Here is a 20,173-nt window from a genome sequence, read left to right as displayed (position 1 = left end):
CAATTATAGTTCAAACTTCTCACCAACTACTTGGTGACCTCCACAGACTCCTTAAAGGTTTTCAAGTCCACACACAATTTCCTGAAGATATGCTCCGGGATCCATCTCTCCTACTTTCCACTTAAACACAGCATTTCCTAGGGGAAGGTTTCTGTTCTGATTTGTTGTTCTCTTTAGTTGGTTGCCACCTACGTGTGCTGAAGCTTTTGAAGACTGCTCTTTCAGGGTTGAGTGTGCTGTTCTTGTACTATTGAAGAAATTTTCCTCCTGAGATCTGTAAATAATCCTTCTTAGGCTTCTCTGAGTTTATCCAGGTACGTTGCTGATAGATAGCTTCTGCTGCTACACTTGGGAGCTTCTTGACAGATTGTATTCAGCATGGCTCGTCTGAGATCATTGCTTTACATTTTAAGATTTTTGCATTTTTCTTCTCTAATGGAACTAGCACCTGTCCATTCACAGCAAAGCTCTTGATAGTCTAGTGCCTGTGTTACCTTCATTGCCATCTTATTTTTGTGTTTCTGCATTCCTTATTAACTTAAAATCTACAAAACATATGTTGTCTTTTAGGCCCATTTATTTCATCAGTTGAATTCTTGTAAAGGTCTTTGCTTCCCTTGAGACCCACAGTTTAAAATAGTAGTAACTGTTAAACTGAGCTAGATAAAACAAACGAACTAAAATGGCTAAAATCTATAAATCTTTTTTTTTTTTTTTTTTTTTTTTTTTTTTTTTTGTGTGTGTGTGTGTGTTCCTTGTTCTAGTGTTGTGAATAATAACTATTACTTAGTTATTAGTTATTACCCGATGAGCTAACACATGATTTCTCTATCTTATTGACTGAAGTTGCTTGTTAGATTCGGGTTAGAATCTCATACAGTTTAGCTGTTTCTCTGTTGGGAATGTAGTGATATATAATTATTCATACAAGTAGGTGATTAATTTTATATGTAGAAAAACAGAAGTGCATAAAATGGAAAAAACAGTAGGAAACATTTATACATGTAGAACTTGCATCAAAAAAGATTTAATGCTTTACTTACAATTATCCTCTCATAAGCAAACACATAACCATACACACAGAATCAAATTCTGGACCACCACAATATCATTATATATATCTATAATCTATTGGATCTCAAAGTTTTGTGAAAGCATTGATTTTTGTGCCATCCAAATATTCGCTTCTACACTGCTTTTATTAAGAATATTTTCCTCCTCAGAAACTCCATGACAAGTGGAAAAGTAGAACTCAGGTCTCCTGAGACTTATTTGTTCACCTTAACACAAGGACTTAAAAGGCTGGTGGGTCAGACTTCTCCAGTTAAGGGTTAAGTGTGCTGCTTAAACTTCATGAAAGCTAGGAAATCCTATCCCTAAAAGAGTAAATGTTATTTATAAGTTGATCCGGCAGTATCTTGCATATGGATGGCAAGGAGTGTAAGGCGCCAGCTATCTCTGTATTCAAGTTGATATGCCAAGAGCTGGAAGCTCTGACCTGAGAAATTAAATAACTTTCCTAAATAGTCTAAAAATCCCAGCACTTCTTAGGTAGCAAAAGCAATGGTCAGGTGTGTGCTGGATGCTTTACAAACAATAAACTTGCTATGACAGAATTTATTTCTAGTATGTTTTCAATGGCTTACTGACAATGAAAATAGGAAGACAGGAATTGTGCTCTGGTCTTCATTTGCCTGCACTCTGTAGCCTAAATGCAGCAAGGAGGTGAGAAGTCTGTTTCCTTGAAAATGCTCTGTCTATAGTGCTTCCAGTGAAACTCAGCTGCACTCTAATTATAGAGATGATTGTTTTTCTTTTCTTTCTACACTTTAAAACCAGAATGGCAGTAATACATCACAGAATGTAAACTCTGTGAAAAAAAAATAAAATGCTAATGAAAGTTTGGAGAAGAGTTGTCTTGGGAACATATGAGAAGAAAGGTCTGCTCCATCACTGAGTTCAGTCCCCAGCTCTTTCAGACCACCATGGTATTAATCCCAATAATAAATTTATCATGTTGGCTTCTCCTTTATTAGGCCACCATTGAACTGCTACTTTGCAGCATCCCTGAGCCATCCATAGGTATGTGGTTGCTTACTATGGATGGTTTTGTTTCCAGAGAAGAGGACTGATATCAAATGTGCCTACGCTCTGTGCAGAGGAGGGCTGGTTCCGCAGGCTGCTCTGCACCAGTGCTGCAGGGAGGAGTGGAGCTTCTTTAGAGAGTCTGATATTTTGAATCAATTAGAAATTTAATTTTCTAAATTTCTTTTCATTTCTCTATCATAATAATTTTTCAGTATCTGCTCAACACACCATAAATATTTGTTTGGATTTATTCAAAACAAAAATTTTCCTTTTGGCTAGAGCTAAAGAGCCTGAGTGCTCTGGCCCTCTTAGCAAAGCCATTTGTCTGCAATTTTTTTGAAAGGCAACAATGTTCATATCATTATGATATGAGAAAAGAATGTCAATGGGAAGAGAAATTGTGTTTCCTTTCTATTTCTATTGTTTCTGTTATGGTGTGAATTTTGAGTTTGCAGCTGTGGCTGCTTTCTTCTGGACTTTGTTAATTCCACAGAATTTTAATGACATGATTTTTTTTGAAAAGGTTAATGTAGATTTAAGACCAGTGCTATCATAGATCATGTCATCTGAGCTGCTATATGTCACTCATTTTCACGATTTACCCAGTTAACTTCTCTACTGAAGCCAATAGCTGCAGTTTATCTGACACAGATTTCCCAGACAGGTGTCCACTCTTGATTTGGGAACATAAAGAGGAGGAATGTTCCCGCTGCTTCCTCTGGTGGTTTGTTACGCTGTGGCCTTTGGCTTGTCCCTGCTGCTGTTCTCGCTACAGATACATAAGCTGAAAATGAAAAGTCAATAGTTCCAGCAGTGATGTCTGCAGTAAACTAATCAGCGCTGGCTGGCTGGAGATGTCCGGCTGGTATTTTGTGGAGAGAGGTTTTCTAAATTAATGTCAAAATAAATACCAACAAAAACTTTGCTGCAAAGGGTAACAGCCAGTCCTGTGTCTTCCTCTTTGCTGTGGTTTAACAGGATGTTTCGAAGACCTGCTCTGCCCCCATTATCTTTTCCAAGTCACCATCTTAAAACTATGTGTCAATAAAATTTCTGCCTGGACTCGTAAACCTGCCTAAGGTGTAATTCAGAGAGAGCATGCAGCCAGGAAGGAGGAGTTCCTGAAGAACTAAAACCATCCAGAAGTGTCCTCTCACAATCTTGGAGTTAAATGCTGCACAGACCTGTTAGATTAATATTAGAACCACTCTTGTAGGAGATAAGGTATTTGGGAACTCTAAATAGCTGCATGTTTAATTTTTCCCAAGTAGAAGTCACTACTTGAAAATGTTCTCATAAAACTCTTCTCCTTAGATTTGTAGAGATTTCAGCCCTATTGTAATGAAATGCAAAATCTGTGCAGGTCTGTTTTATGACCTGTGTCTTGCATTAAGTGTACTTGGCAAGTTACTCTGAATAATTTAGTCTGTTATGTCTTAAGATAGCGGCAGCTCCTGAAAGATTTATTTTAATGTAGGCTACTTTACCATTATGTTTTTAAAAGGTTCCTTTTTCTTAAAATCACAGAGATTCAATTCTTAGAGTGAATTGGTAGATTTTCCTTGTTTTCAATAAAATATTGTATTGCATGGTGCATTTTTTAATTCATAAAATGAGACTTGTATACTCTTAACCCTGTTGTTAATGCGTGTCAAGTATTTGGCAGATGACTATGCTGAATAGATGGCTTTTTCATTTGAGACGTTTCAGCTCCTTAAGATGTTTCTCTTTCTGCTTCTCAGGTCACCAGATCTTTGGTAAGAAAAGATTAGAGCAGTGTATACAATAAGAACATTTTCTATTTTTTTCACATATGAAGTAAGTAAACTAGGGCATTCAATTTACTGTTGTCATGTACCCAAGTGGCATGTCACAGTGAAAAAAATACATATGAAGAGATAAAAGAAATCATTGGATTGCAGAAGTTATCTGGTGGAGGGAACATCTAGTTTAGTTAGATGATAGTTTGACTTTGCAACTTCCTTTGATTTTTTTTTAATTCTGTATTGCCGTGAACAATTTTTGAAACATGCCTGTACATACATACCTGTTGCCTATATAAAGCATTCTGATTAAATTACTTCTATTTACTTTGAATTATATTTTTGAATGTAATGCAAACCCATAAAAATAGAATTATTGAGTGGCTAAGAAGTTCAGCTTCTCTACACTTCACTTGTGCTTCTTTTCTCATCCTTAGAATGAATGTGGCTGGAGCTCCTGCTCCTGCCTGCTTATCACTTCTTGTGGAAGTGTCCCACCTGGTTATTTTATTTATTTATTTATTTACTGATGTTGCTGCTAACAGTTTGTCAAATAATCTGCACTCAAAACCTGACAATTTGACCAAGAAACCCACATTTTCACATATATTGCAATATTTAACTGGAAAGGAATCCAAGGCCTTTGGGCATTAGTCTTAGGAAGAAGAAACATCAAATAAAAGAGTGCAGAGCTTCTATGTGATCCACACTGCTCTTAACACTTTAAACTCCTCTTTTGAAGGCAAGGAGCCAGATACTTTTCGAGTAGTTGCCTTTCAGTGAGGTCATAAGCTCCTACCTCCCTGGCTAGCTCCTAAATACCTACAGAATCAGCTCAATTATAATATTTACTGTACTATACGTTAATTTTGTGCTTCAAGGCTGTGTGTGTAACCTCTAACATATGTAATCATATGTAAGATTTTTATTATTTTTTCCCCAGTGCACATTTAGCTAGATGGATTCTGGAGGGCTTTACGTTTTCAGACAAAATAATTGTTTCTCATATTAAAAATCTTCATTTAAATAGATTTTAAACTTTCTCTGGTTATATGTTGATTATGTGTTCAGCCAAGTCTACATCTTGCCAGCGCAGTCTCTGAGCTGTAGACAACTCTCAAACCTTCAGGGAATGACTTCTGAGGTTGTTTGGGTTTTTGTTAGGATAACTGTATTAAAGAACACGAGGCAAATGAATGCATTGTGATACTATGCATTCAGGTTAGATATAGATATTTCCAGACCTGGTAGGATCTGTGGCATTCCACTATTTCTTTTCAAATTGGAGGAAAGATATGGCAGCACATGGAGTTCACATGGACATCTATTTTCTTCAGAATAACTTAGAGGTGTCATGTCCAGGGTTAGCTGAGATTTGGCTTACAAACAGGGGGGAAAACAGAAGGAAAATAATTGAAGATAAATTTCAATAAAAAGATATTCTATGTATACAGTCCTGTGTCAAATCAGAATTCTCTTGAAGGTTCTGTTTACTTAATCACCAAATAAATCTCTCAGGAAGCAGAATGAGCTTCACTGTAAAAAATAAGTTCCATAAAGAGCCTTAGAGATCTGCTGTTACTGCCTGACGAGGATGAATTTGAAGTATGATAAAAATTAGTTATAGCAAAGCATTCTGATGACTCAAGTTCTAGAAGTCTGTCTTTGCATCTTACACTGGTGCTGGTAGTTATATACATGTACTTACACTGCATCATGGTCTTCCAAATGACTATACAGGCAAGATTTGTCTTTGCTGAAATGTAGCTCGATGTTTCATATGTTTTAAGACAGGAAATGGGAAAAAACAGCCACAGCTGAAAGTGTCCTGAAAGGATTTCAGTAGACTGTTTCAAGCTGGACCGTGTGGGTGGCTAGGAAGAACTTGTCTTCTTTTATGAAAACCAAAACATCTTACACGGCCATAAGGATTTTGGTTTTGATGTGCATATTATCTGAAATGCATTGCCCCCAGTAGCAGAGTGTCTCCAACACTTTGTACTGAGGAATTGATTCCATTCCAATTCAGAGGCAAGAAGAAAACCTACTGAGTAGTAATTGTGGTTTCCTGCAGCAGCCGTGTGCTTTATAGAGACGTTGAGCTAATGATCTGGCACAACTCTGCTTTCAAATTGTAGATTTGCAAGGATAACAGGGTTTTATGGTACTGTGTTTCCATAGGTCTAGTAGAGTAAAATATTATGGCTTAAAAAGTACATGTGGTTTAAGAAAAATGGGATAGAGATGGAAGGAAGTGCACTTATTTAATTAGCCTAGGAAAATATTCAGCTGTTATCCTACCCCTAAAACGTTTTGTGTAGTTGCACCGGAAATATTTGTTGGTAGTCCAGGACTGGATAATGAGTTGTGCATTCACTAATATTTAAGCAGATGCTCTGAGCTGTGAATCATGTTTTGAACAGTGGTATGTGATGCCCATAGTGTACATAGGCTCATGAATGCCTTCATTCATGCCCATCTGTGAAGATGGCAACTTGCCTGCATACAAGTGGATGGGTCCCTTTTCTAGAAAGCATAGTGCCAGACTGTTATGAGTTTGGATGGCAAGCTTATCTAATATTGCAAACAGTGTCTCTGGTGCAGGAAATCCCTTCTCACTATTAGCACGGAAGCATTAATAGGCGACTTGATATAGTAGGTTATCCCAAAGGTTATTTTATGTTGAAAGAAACTATTCAAACATGGCAGAAGAAAAAAGAATGCCAATCTCAAAGACACGGCAGGATACTGAGAGGACGAGCTGCGTGTCAAAGGCAAGTGTGGGAGCCGGAAAGAGCTCTTGGAGTGTCTGGTGGCTTGTTTTGCTGCAGAACTGCCTAGAGACAGGCCAGGCAAGGGCAGATGGTGCTGGGCAGTGGAACAGATCGGATAGATCTCCTCACAGTTTCTCCTAGATGCTTGTTAATGGAATTAGCCCAAAAGGCATTATCTTAAACGGCTGTGTCACATCCTGCTTTGTACTGGGCAGACTACTTTCAGGGAAAAAGAAAAAAAAGTTAAATAAAAATAGTTAATTTTCCTGTAAGGGTTTTTGTAAAGGTTAACTTGACACAGGAGAAATTTGGTTATTTGAAAATAAGAAAAAAAAATATTTTTGCATCATTTTTTTTTCTAAAGTAGGTGACCTTTACCTCAGATCCATAACCAGATGATGCTCTAGCTTATGTTCTAAGCTCTGTATCTCATTTCCATGTAACTAACATGGATAACTCATCTCCATGTATCTAATGTATCTAACATGGCAAAAATAAGTATAGTTGAAAGGTGAACTAGCCTCTCTCTTTGGAGTTTTTGAGTTAAGGTCCTATTCAACATTTTTAATATTTAGGTTTAGGCTTCATAGCACTGTCACTTCCTAATATTTTTAAAATTATTTGTTCTGTGACTTCTGATCTGTTGAATTATTATGGTATTGCACATTCTTTCTCAACAGGAATGATAGAAATTTGATGACTGCAAAGGAAAATGAGTTTTTGATCTATCCATGATGTTTTTATGGCTTAAGAACTGAAGTAAAATGCAATTTATCTACAATAATCTCAGTCCTTCTAGTATAGGCTTTTAATTGACATATAATGAAGCAACTTTTCTAAAATAAATGCTGAAGTACCTTTCTAGTCAGTGGAGATGTGTATCTGAAGCCTTTAGGTCAAGATTCTGTCCAAGAAACTGAAGTTCTGAATTTCTTCAAGGCTCTCAAGGGTACCAGGTTTATCCATGGGTTATCTAGGGGACTTTTGCATTTTGATTTGCTAGTCACCTATAATTTTGGCAGAAAATCTATGCCTGATTCCCAGTCAGTGTTCCTTGTGGAGCTGTACAGTATTAAAATATTTTCACCTGGGTCTGGTACCCCAGGTGAAAGCAAAGTTAGTCTTCTCACAATGTGCACAGTAATGGTAATCTGAAAAAAAAAAAAAAAAAAAAAAAAAACCAACAAAAAACAAAAGAAATATTGCTCAATGTTACCATTGCAGAGGTCTTATAAGGTGGTTTTTTTTTCTTCTTTTTTTTTCTTTTGTTTTAGCAAATCTTTCTAAATGCTGTTTTTCTTTCAAGAAACAATGACACTGAAGCTATAAACTCATGTATTTGTTCCTTTTTCATAAGGACCACATCTAGTATGCTTTTGAAGATTAAATTGTTCAGTGTAGGTTCTCTTTGCACTGCTATTTCCTATCTGTCCTGATAACAAAAAGTTACCGCAGTGGGTAAGGATCCTGTATTGACTTTAGGCATTGTTTTTAGACAGTGCATGTATCTGTTCTTCATGCCAGCTGAATGATTGGGCTGGCTGAGTGCTGTGTCAGCAAGCTAAGGCTCTCTTCCATGTCTCTATCTCTCCATCTCTAAGTGCTCTCGACTCTTGCCTGGTGACCTTAGAAAGTCTTTTCATCTCTGACTTCAGAAGTGGTAGTATGACTACTGACGATGTTAGTAGTATGATGATGTTTTGGCAAGGGTAATAAAAGCTCAAAACATGTTGAGGTTAAAAGCAAAAACCTGAATCCATTTGTCCAAACAGCAAATGTGAGCCACATGACTTTATGAAGTCTCATGCACAGCTGCAGTATCTAGTATATGAACAAGCACTGTCTGATTTCTCTTCTGGTTTCTGAATATTTTTTCCTCAAATCCTTGCTCTTTAATGAACAGAAACTGGTGTCTAGTATTTAAATAGATTTCAGGAGCTGGTGAAACAAAGAATATCACATTTCCTTATGGGTCTTAAATAGGTTTTGTGGCATCCATCAGCAAAATCTCAGCACTTTTTGGTGAGATTTTTGCTGCCAGCATGGTGTGATGCATTATAAAAGCAAAAAGTGAAAATGAATTACTGTTAGATTTTTGGTGGGCAGAGTAGTTTTTTAGAACTGCAAAGGGATTCCCTCTGCTGTTGACAGCAGCCCGGGCAAGTGGTTGAATCCTATGCTTATCCTATACCTCTCATTGGAGCTAAGCAGGCCATTGCTGCATATTGTTTGTCATGGTAAGGAAGGCATGTCTCTGGGAAGAACACAAGGAAACGGGTGTTTTGGTAATCAGAAGGTAGAAAAGGCTGTAATGAAATGAACCAAGGCTTCCCTGTGTTATGTTTCTTTTTTTGTTTGTTTGCTTTAGCAAGAAGGAACAATGGATGGATTACAGCAGCCAGACATTTCACCAGACATATATTCTTTAAAAGAATGTGATCCCACTTGAATCAAAAGCTTGAGCATGGCTTTTGGTGTACTGAGCATTCAGGACAGTGCTGTTGTAGCCCCTTGGCTCTGATCCTTTAAAGATTATCCAATTTAATATTGTGCCACCAAAATTTACTGTGATTGTAAGAGACTTAATGCTGACAAAAGCTTAGAGACAGTAGTCAGCTGAACATCCCAATTAGCTCTGATGGAAATGGGGCTGACATTTTCTTAGAATAACTTTCTGGAAAGCCTAAGCAAGCAAAAACATTAAGTGCAATAATTCTTGCTGTTCAAAACCTTGGTTCATACCAGACCACGTGTAGCTTACAGAAGAGTAGGTAGAAATGGATGTTGGCAGCTTGGGAGAGCACTGTGACTGTTGTCCATCATACAAACATAGGAAGAGAGTTTCAAAAGACCCAAAAGGGAGTCGAGCTTGAGCTGAATCTTTGTCAACTTCCACAACATGTTAGACCACTGGACAAAGGAGTACTTCAAATACGTCTACATTGAAATTGGGAAATGAGAACAGTTTTCACCAACAGAATCCTGCCTCTGCAGCCTTCCTAGCTGGCTGCCACATGCCAGCTCCCACCGTGATGCATTTGAAGTGCTTCTTTCTTGGTTGATAGCTAGCCAAATGCCTCAGCTGCTCATACAAATGGTTCAGCGCAAATCAGTGAGGTTTTCTAGACACAAGCAGTTAATATTTCAACAAGCAACTGCAGCTAAAATTGCTGTGTCAGTTTTCATGGCAGAGAGAGCTGTTGCCCTTGTTCAGAAAATTGTGTGCCTGGAAAGTTTTCAGACCTTCCCATTTCAATCATCTGAAAATTTCTGCTTTCAGATCCACTTTGAAATGTTCAGAGTCCCTGCATGTCTGTCTTTTTTTGGCATTGTTTTTCTAGTTTGGAAGAATCAAAGATGAAACAGGATGGTTTCTACCCCCTTCGCAAACCTCAGGAGGCAGGTTAATGCTTCAGACTTGGCTCTGGTTATATTAGGAGAAGAGGTCATTACTAAAATTCAAGTCTTTCTGAGCAACTTCTTGCTGGATGCTCTATTTACACAAGCGTGTCCATGGGCGCGTGGATGTAATTTGTTTTTCCATCTGATCTTCCAAGAGGCAGGCCTTTTGCTGCATGCAGAATTCATCAGATTCCCAGCAAATGCCTACCTTGAAACATGTTCAGTCCTACAGCAGTGAAAAAAAGCGGATGAAATTTTCCAACCCGGTTTGATTCAACAAGCAATTTTTTTTTTTATTTATTTTTAAAGAAATAGCTTGATTCTGCTGCAAAAACCCACCATCCATCCAACAAACAAACACTGCAGTGAAGCACAGCAGCTTCCCCTAGCTCGCTCTGTCTCAGCTCACATCTGCCATTTTTGCCCCCACTCTCCTAACTATGTCTGTGTCACCCAGAGGACCTAGTCCTGGGCTTTTGGCCAATATCCTGGGCTTGAATCCCCACATAGAAAAGCATTTACTTAGGCAAATAATATCATGTGGCAGCCGGTAGTCACAATACTACCTCTACTGCCAGAATGTAGTGACTCTAAATGAGGTTGTGGCAGATGGCCGAAAATGTTTCAGTGCTTTCTTTCTCTAGATCAGGATTATGCAATTAATTTGTACTACAGTCCCTGGTGGTGTTCTGCAGGTTCTGGTCAGGCAGGTGGGATGCATCGTCTCTAGCTTTGCTGGACCAAGCAGGGTCTGCAGGTGGGGAAAGGCAAAAAATCCCTGGGACAGTGGGCTCCTGGTGATGCCAAGAGAGTGGGAAGGAATATGGGATCATCCCTACAAGCGACAACATCTGTTAAAGGCAGCAGAAATGTACTCCTGGTTCACACTGTGTCCGAGTCCTCCATCCGAGCAGCCCTGCTTTAGATCAGGGTGGCATTTTACTTGATAATGATGGCATAGGACACCTGCAGAATTGGTGTTATGTTCCTGTTTATTGAGTGTTGGCCTCATGTGTGGTACATGGTAGATGCAGAGAAAGGCCTTTCTGTCTCCAGTGTTGCCTCCTTCATGTTTACAAGCAGTTCTAGAGCAGTCTAGGTCACATCCAGATGCTACAGTTTGCATACATGTGATGCTCAGCACCAAGGCTGAGAATTCAGCCTAAGAGTGTGACAGATCTTTTTACCCATCTCTTGGGTTATTAAATTGAAAGCTTTTCTTGTAATATTAAAATGAACTGGGGGGGGGGGGGGGGGGGGGGTGGAGAATGGAGAACAGGCAGCATCATGTGTGCATAAGTGTAAGTTACAAGCACAGCTGAAAGATGGAAGATCTGCTAGCTGGAAGATGGCCAGGGCAGCACTGAAAGGAGAATTTCAATGGGTTGTCTGGGAGGAATCCTAGACAGATAGGCCACAGCCTGGGTTATACATTACTGCCTTGATAGTGAGATGGGAACCAACCAACCAAACAAACAAAACACACAAAAACAAAACAGAAATTAGTGAAATACTTAAGAAGAAAACAGCAATGCATTTGGAAGAAGGAAGGTGTGGCTGGAGTACTGAGGAGCATCCATTGGGAAGCAGAGGGAAGTGAAACAGAACTCAGTCAGTAGGACCTTCCTGTTGCTGCAGTTGGAGAAATCTATAAGTGAACAAAAATGTTATTCCTGTTCAGAAAGTGTTGATGTATAGACAGATTTGGTATGGCTCAGTGAAAACATATGGGGAAGAAGAGGAAAAAGACAAATATGACATTGAGATATTGGGGTTTCAGACAGGGAGAGGCTAGTGCAGTCGTTTTTGACAGAAAGTGGTTGAGAGAGAAAAAAAGAGCAGCTCACTTTTTGCTCGGTTTATTAGAAGGAGGAACTTTGAAGTGTAACCTAGTAAATACAGTCCATCAAACCAGAATTAGGCCAGCTGCCTATTACTGGAATAGCTCAAGGAAAACGTCCTTGTCTGTTCTCTTATCTTCTCCGGGTACATGTTTTCACTCAGTTAAGAAAAGTCAGAGGAATTGCATTTAAAAGTGTTGTCACTTCACAGTCTGTCACAGGGCTTTTGCCAGCTCCCTTCAAAAGGAGCTGGTGCCTAGAACTGTGCCAGCTGGTTGATCTGATCATCTTGTCACTTTACTAGAAAATCTAAATATACAGCAGGACGAACTGAAATATGTCTGCTGTCCTGCTTTGCAACTATTCTGCATTTGATTGAAGATCTAGTTTTGCGTTAAAGAGGTACTGAAGCTCTCTCTATCTTTCTGTTCTATAGGTTGTCATTTTGTATTTTGAGCCAAGTGTATTTCGCTGTGTTCTCCTAAGATGGGTTCGTCTTCTGGGCTTTGCCACTGTTTATGGAACTGTGACGCTCAAGCTACACAGGTATTTCACATGTTATTAATTTCCATCTCTGTGGGAGTATGTGCAATCTGTGTGGGTACTTAGATTAAAGAGCTGCAAATATTACCATAAACAAGTGCCGTTTCTGATTTTTGAGCCACTGTGTATTTCTCCACACTATTCCTGCTGCAATTGCATGCTCCTAATCCCAGTAGAGAGCTGTGAATGCAGACAGAGATAACGATGGCTGCTCAATGGGGCTGAGTGTGAGAGGTGTAGAGCTGGAGCTGCAGGATTTGATGAAGAATATGTACATCAACTGTAAAATTGTGCAAGAGCCACCTTTCAAAGAAGGTGAATATATTCTCCTTGAACGTAGGATGAAGTAAAATGTCTAAGCTTTCCATTTAAAGTGTTCATAGAGATACTCTATGTTTCTAAGTGTTTAAATACAGTGTTGGTGGGTGAAATAGAATACGTTATGGTGAATATACATACTCTGATTTCTTACGGCTCATAAGTCAAGGGCTGCTTTCTTCAGGCAATCACAGCTGACAGGCTGCACACTCACGAACATTGGTGCCTGCCAGAAAAAATGTGTGGGAAATTCTGGGTTACACTGGGGGAGGTTCCAATGGGTTGGCAATGCATTCAAATGCGATTCAGACATTAAGATTCAGAGTTCCAGCTTAAAACCCCACTTCTGCAGTCCATTTAAAAAGTGAAGCCTTTGCTGGATAAAATCCTAATGCTTTTCCCTGTTTAATTTTCCATGGAAAAAAACTACTGATACATTCCTTAAGTATTTTTGTAGAAGTAAAGAGAAGTACAATATGCATCTATTGGTACTTAAACACCTTGGATGAAGTAAGCTTGCTCATCTTTTTATTGTAGTTTCATAACAGTGTTGGCATGTTAGATAAGTAAGGTTCAATATTATGCTCATAACTGAAAGAGGACTAAGAATATCTTGCTCATGGTGCACAAATGACTTGTCACATTTTAGGTGGAAACCCCTGCTATCCTGTTGGACTTCTTGCATTTGTGTTCCTGGTTACAAGTGTACACTTTGGTTGGTAAACCCTGACTATATAACACTATGTCTGGCCACGTCTTCTCATTGAAATTCATCCAGAAAATCCCACACACTCATGGTATTTTCCAGGATGAACAATTTCTGATGCAAAAAAGAATAACTAGAACACTATAGAAAAGATAGGACAGAACTGGTGATTTGCTTGGATGATTCATTATCTATAGCTCACATACAGACAGAAACAGTCTTAAGCCCATGGGAGACTCCTATCATAACTGCAGTTCTGCTAACCTAGCAGGTTGTTTCTATTATTTTACATAGTGTGCGGAAGCAGTGTCCTAACAGGGTAGTTGATCTTCTGCTTATATAAAGCGAGAAAAGGCTGGAAAATTCAGCAGAAAATTTTGCACTTGTGGTTTGTTCATTCTTTGGTGTTTCTTGGCACATGTGCTGACAGGCTCAGTAAATGGGACAACGACTGAATAAGAAACCAAGAATGAACTACATCCTCATCCTTGATCAGTGCCGTACAATGAAGGGTAACAGCAGACTAGGCTGTATCGAGGGAGCCCAATCAGTAGATTGAGGGAAGTGATTATTCCCCTTGGCCATATCCACAATTCTGGGTCCAATTTTGGTATCACCCAAGGCATCAGTGAACTTGAGTGAGTGAGTTCAGTGAAGGACCATCATGGTCAGGACTTGGTGCGCTTGCTGTGCAAGGAGAGGCTGAAGGAACAGGGCATGTTCAGCCTGGAGAAGAGATGACTTAGGAGGGACATAACAGTAGCTAGCTAACAGCTACAAGGATTTTACTGAGAAAACGGAGCCATGCTCTTTACAGTGACGTATGTTGGGACAACAAAAGACATTGAGAAATTGAAATGGGAGCTTTCAACTTTATACAGTATTATCCTCAGGTTCAACTTTATCCAAGGAAAACGTTTTCACCATGAGGGTAATTAAGCAGCAGAATTAGTTGCCAGTGAGGCTGTGAACATCCATACTTGGGGATTTTAAGGCCCAGTTTGATAAAGCACTGAGTAAAAAGCACTGGTTTGAATTCAGTGTTTACCTTGGTTTTAGCACTGAATGACCTCATGGGACCATTTCCAATCTGATTGATTCTACATTTCTATATGAAACATGAAAAGAAAATAAATATTTCATGTATACATGAAAATAAAATAAATATTTCATGTACTAATCTAGAATTACTTTCTCTAGGAATCTTTGTTTTCCACTAAGGTTTCATGATCATTCTTTTCCTTTCTTCTTTACTTCCTTTTCATTCTTTACATTCATGATACTTTACTTTAGTACTAAATATATCACTTAGGGAGTGTGCCTTGCAAAAGACTGAGTCAAGTTAGATAAGTTTTATTGTATATATTCGCAACAATTATGCTAATTAAGAACAATATGATGCTAGTAGAAATTTAGTAGAAACTTTTGGCACATCTAATTTAATCTGCAGACACCACAGGGCTGAAGAATTGCTTGTTATAGACACCACAAATACTCGTGACAAGCACTGATTCCCTCCTGCAGATAGCCTGTGTCTTGCCTGGGGGAATAATTGGATGCTAGCAAGGAACTGGTGATTTTTCTAAGTTTAATGGAAATACCAGTGTTGCGTATAAGCAGCTATTAATGATAACTAGAAAGTCTAAAGCTGTATTTCTCAACAAATGAGGTGCTTTGAATAGCACTGGAGCATGAAGGTTAGTTATCCAGAGCTAGGTAGGAGGCATTGGAAACTCTTGCTTTGTGGCTTTCTTCTCCCTTGGCTCCCCACTTCCCAAGGAAGACTTTGAGGTTTTATTAGGGTCAGAAAACAGGGAAAAATCAGGAAAGTAGCCAAGATCAGATACTTAAGGAAGAGCAAAAGAACAGGGAACTCATGTACTGATTCATACTTTGAACACCCATCACAGTCAATTTCTAAAGTGCCTCATCTTAAATTGCCTCTTTCTTATTCATTGTGCATTTTTAAAATAATGAGATGATGTTTATGGGGGTGGGAGGGTGGGGGTAAGCAAATTAGGTTAATTTAAGAAATCTAACTGTAGAGCAATGAACAGAAGACTCAGTACTTTCCTCAGTAATGAATTCCTCAAAGTAATCCTCAAGAAATAATGATGTTTCAAATTTAACTTTTTAGGCTTAAAAGAGCAGCTGATTTTGTATCTTTCAGTATATTGCTCTGACTGAAGACACTTTGTATCCTTTTTCAAACCCTATATTTTATAAACAGGTTATCTTCTTATTTTTAAAATTTTGTGAGCTTCTGCCAATTTGGGTTCAGGATTAATACAGAATCCTTAATTCTGTATTAAAGCATAAGAATGGAAGAAAGCTATAGGTAAATACATACAATAGATGTATATATATGTGTGTGTATGTATGTGTTTATCTTTACACCTAGGACAGCTTTTAGACATTTTAGGAGAGTGATGAGTTAGAGACTCTCCTTCCTTTAGGCTATCAGTTCCAAGTCTAGGAATGGGATCTCCAGTTCACAGCAGCCTCCTTTTCTTACTAAGAGCAAATGAGGAGAGTGAGGAGCTGAGGAGAGTACGAAGGTGTGGAGAAGGTGTTGTTCCAGGTAGAGAAAACAAGACAATAACACAGAGTGGCTTTTTTATTAGTTGGGATGGGGGCATTAGTGAGGGGACAGGAAGATGTGACTCTGTGAGGCAATTCTGCACTTCGTCTAAAAGTTGTGCTACAATTACATTGCTGTGCCTTGCTGTCTGGTACAGTGTGACACTTCTAAGGCATCTGAGCAAGCGGTGGCCCTTCCTACAGATCTTTGCAGGTGATAACGGAAGGAGAGGGAAGAGTGTGAGCGGTGGGCAGTGCATGTCATGTGTCATGGTTCAGTATTTTACAGGAGAGGAAACTCATACTAGCAGAGAAACCAAGAAAGATGTCAGGCTGCTTTTTTTGAAGCTCTTGGGAGGAGGTGTGTGTTGATTGTGAGAACAGGAAAGAAGGGGAGGAGGACATAGCGAAACCTCCTCTTGTAGCTAGGTAAGAGAAGGAACATACAGATCCCATCTAGAAGAGGCTGGTGGGAATATGGGGCAGAAAGGTACAGATGGTGCTGTGGCAGTTGGAGCCTGTAGGCAAGAAAAGGGATGGTTTAATCAATCTACACAGCCGGTTGCACTTCAGGGGCTTTCCATAACCATTCTGACCATTTCTGTATATTTCTTCATTGGAAGACTACAGGTTAACAGCTGAGAAGTTTGATCTCTGTTCTATTTGTGCATCTCTGTTTGTTTTGTGAATCCAATTCATGTGATTTTATTATAAAATGCTTGGGGGCAGCTATCCCCATTTATTATATTCCCATTAAATCATAGCATCAGCCTAAAAAGTCAAGTGGCTTGTCACTCTGAACTCCATTTTAAAGACCAACCACCCTGAGACAAACTTACTGTGAACACGATGGGTTTATATTGTATTCCATGGTTCTTTGTGCTGAAACTTGCTATAAATCTCCCCCAGTCCCTGGAAGGAGGATTTGTCTGCCTCTCTTTCCAAGTGATTTGTGGAACCATCAGCAAATGAATGATTTACTGCTTCATCCTCCCTATAGTGGACAGCCTGCAGCCTGGGCTGGATTTGACCCAAGACTCATAAACTTTGGAGTACTCCTGTCTTGAGTGAGATGTCTTTTTATAGGAATCAGGTTTGGATTAAACAGGTAAAAACTCTTGTTAATTTTGTGCAGTTATGTAGCAGAGGAGTAATCTCGGTTTCCTCATTAACTTTACCTCCTAATAAGGCAAATGAAGTTCAGTGACACCATCTTTCTGTATCTTCCATGCAACCTCATGGAAGGTTTGATGTGCAGTTTGCCTGGTCTCTGTCTGCGTTGTCTTAAGCAGAAGTGAAGGAGTATGTGGTCAGACATGAAGCCACCATCAGTCACTCTTGAAAAGAAGCAGTAAGTGCAGCGTCTGGCACACATTTCTGTGCAGATCCCTGGAGAGAGGCAGATGAAGACATGAAGATGTTTTTTTTCTGGAGAAGGGAGAGACGCTTGGTCTGAAGCTTTGGCTGAACAGGGTTGTGTGAGCACTGCTTATTATCATTCCTGCTTTAGGGAAAAGGGCAGCTGGACTTTTGAAAATAAACATCCTGCACTGAGAAGATACTTATTTTGTACTGCCAGTTTCTCTTCTAAAGGGAAAATTAACTCAAGAAGCTTCCAAAATTTGCCAGTGGTTGGCAGAGGGACTCACAGCCGTGCAGCTTTTGCTGTGGGCTGCTGGAGCTCCATCCCTCTCCAGCCCTCTCACAGACATCCCTCTTCTGTCTCTCCTCTTCAATTTGTGTTCATGTAAGAGCTCCATAATGCTGCTTTGAATATCAGAGCCAGCAGCACTAATGAATCTATAAGGATTAAAAAAGAGCCTTCCTGCATTAGTATCACCTCACTCTGAGCTTCATTTCCTGGTAGTGATGACTTGGATGAGAGGGAGGCACCTAGTTTTGGCTAAAAGGGAGACGTGAGGGAAAAGGAGAGGAATTGGGTACTTTTTTATTTTTATTATGATTTTAATTTAATTAAGAAAAAGTAAATCAGTGAGACCAATACATCTATGTCCTCTTCCAGTGTTTTTTTCCCCCCACATGTAGCAGTTCGATGCCATATGCATTACCTATCTTTAAAAATGCATTACCTCTCTTTAAAAAAGAAGTAAAGCAGTGCATGGAAAACGTATGTGGATTTCTATGTCACTTGCATTATTTGTAGCTCACGTCAGTGGTATTTCTTTTATAAGAAAAGAGGTAGTTCTAGTCCTATGGAAAGATGTCTTGGGTATATGGCAGAAAAAATGGTTGTTTGAGGTTGTTGGTATATATGATGGGAACTTCCAAAGCAGCACCCTGTCAACTGCTGCATCCAATGCCAAACGAACAGGGATTTGTTTTTATCTCTCAGTTCTGTTTTGAAACCCATTAGCCAAATTCAGCCAAAGATAGCAGAGAATAAGAGGTTATACACATGAAATCCTACCAAGCTTTGTGAAAAATGCTATTGGGACAGAAAACAGGTCTTCTGAGTGGTCCCACAGGGCAGGAGGCTGAAAGGCACACCACCAGCAGATACCTCTGGCTGCTGTGCCCCAGCAGTCAGCACCCCCATGCTGCCTGGCTGTTAGGGGAAATAAGAGAGAAATGGGGGCTTTGAGGGCTGGGGGCAGAGGGAAAGGCTGAGTGCTACCGTTTGGCAAGGAAGAAAGGGAGTTGGACTTGCTGCAGAAAATCTCTGCGCACACAGTAAAAAAGGAACTAAGTTTCACTAATTAAACTGGTCGTGGAAAAATCTGTTTTCTTGTTACCATGTTTTAACCTAATTCATTCACTTCCTGAGTATAATTAATTTCTCCTGCCTCCTGCAAATCTGCCTGTTTGCTATTTATTTTATGTTATAAATAAAAAATGGGCTTAAGAGTTAAGTAATTCCGTATAGTGTTCCTGTATGGTGCACTTTCAGGATGAAATTCTTGTTTTGGTAGTTCTTCTAGATTAAATAACAGAGCCATATTCTGTTTTGTTGTGGCTCTTTTTCCCAATAAAATCTGCATTATTAAAATCCTATTTAGATGTTTTGTATCCCTGCCTTTTTCAAGCAATAACTAGCCTTAACTAGACAGTGTAATGGTTGTTTCATATTTCTGGTTAAAATATCTACTTTATATGTATAAACTAATAAAATGTAGCACAACTGTTATAAACACACTTGGAACACAATTAATCTTGACGGAGCACAGCACAGAAATGGGACTAATAAACATTATCTTTGAGCACAAATATCAGCAACATTTAAAATACATAAGATTATTAGACAACTATAATCCTGAAAATATTATTTGTCCATATTCCTATTAATATTTAATTTATATAAAAAATGTAGATACAGCTGTATGGCTATACAGTTCCGTGGGCTGCTTTTTTTAATCACCTAAGGTAATGCACATTCTGCTGTATCTTAGTAGACCAAGAGAAGATGAATAAAAAAGATGTCATTTTAATATTAAATTATCTTGCTATCACGATTAGGAAAAAAAGTAGTGTTTGGGAAGGCCCTCTGCAGTGATCCACAGGTGTCATGAGACCCTTCAGATCTCTTTCATTTTGATGGCATGCAACAGCCCCATGGCAGAGAGTAGGAGAAAGGACTGGTTTTGCACATCAGATTGCGTGATGGCAGGAGGGCTTCAAAGCTGGAGCTGGAACACAGCATCTCTGAGACCACAGCTGAGTACAGGACCCCATCAGGTGGCAAAGCTTTGTGCTGCTGTGCAATATAGCTGCGTTTTCATTCCAGGTAGCCTGCCTGCCTGCCTTCCTCCCTTCCTCCCTTCCTCCCTCCCTCCCTCCCTCCCTCCCTCCCTCCCTCCCTCCCTCCCTCTCTCCCTCCCTCCCTTTTTTCTTCCCTTTCTTCCTTTTCTTTTTCTCTTTCATCTCTCTTTCCATGGGGAAGACAGAATTGGTTGATAAAACAAGGTACCTGCTGCCCAGCTGTCTGCTGGGTGGGATTATGGCATGACAGAGAAGCCAGGCATCATTCCGCATTACATGAGTTACAGGATATTTGTGGAGGAGTGTGAAGAGGGAGTTAAGTATATGAGTCACACTCCACACACAGGGCTTTGTCACAGCTAAGAAGAAGGAGGGATTTGCAGATCACATACGTTGATTGTCAGTGAAAAATCATGACTGCATGGGAGTGCTTCTAGTGGG

The 20,173-nt window shown here is 39.4% G+C and overlaps 1 protein-coding gene across 2 annotated transcripts in view; it reads left to right on the top strand.

Annotated features, from left to right (window-relative positions):
* The window catches only part of GPR158 (G protein-coupled receptor 158), a 191,021-nt gene that overhangs the window by 127,254 nt on the left and 43,594 nt on the right, over positions 1 to 20,173 (top strand). For both annotated transcript variants that reach the window (XM_032182604.1, XM_032182603.1), the window contains exon 6: positions 12,305 to 12,414. In XM_032182604.1, coding sequence (XP_032038495.1) covers positions 12,305 to 12,414 — 110 coding nt within the window. The remainder of the gene's footprint in view (positions 1 to 12,304; positions 12,415 to 20,173) is intronic.

Source organism: Aythya fuligula, chromosome 2 (assembly GCF_009819795.1).
Source record: "Aythya fuligula isolate bAytFul2 chromosome 2, bAytFul2.pri, whole genome shotgun sequence".
Classification (NCBI taxonomy): Eukaryota; Metazoa; Chordata; class Aves; order Anseriformes; family Anatidae; genus Aythya; species Aythya fuligula.
Note: the sequence above shows the minus strand (reverse complement) of the source record. Positions and strands in the feature narration are given on the sequence as shown.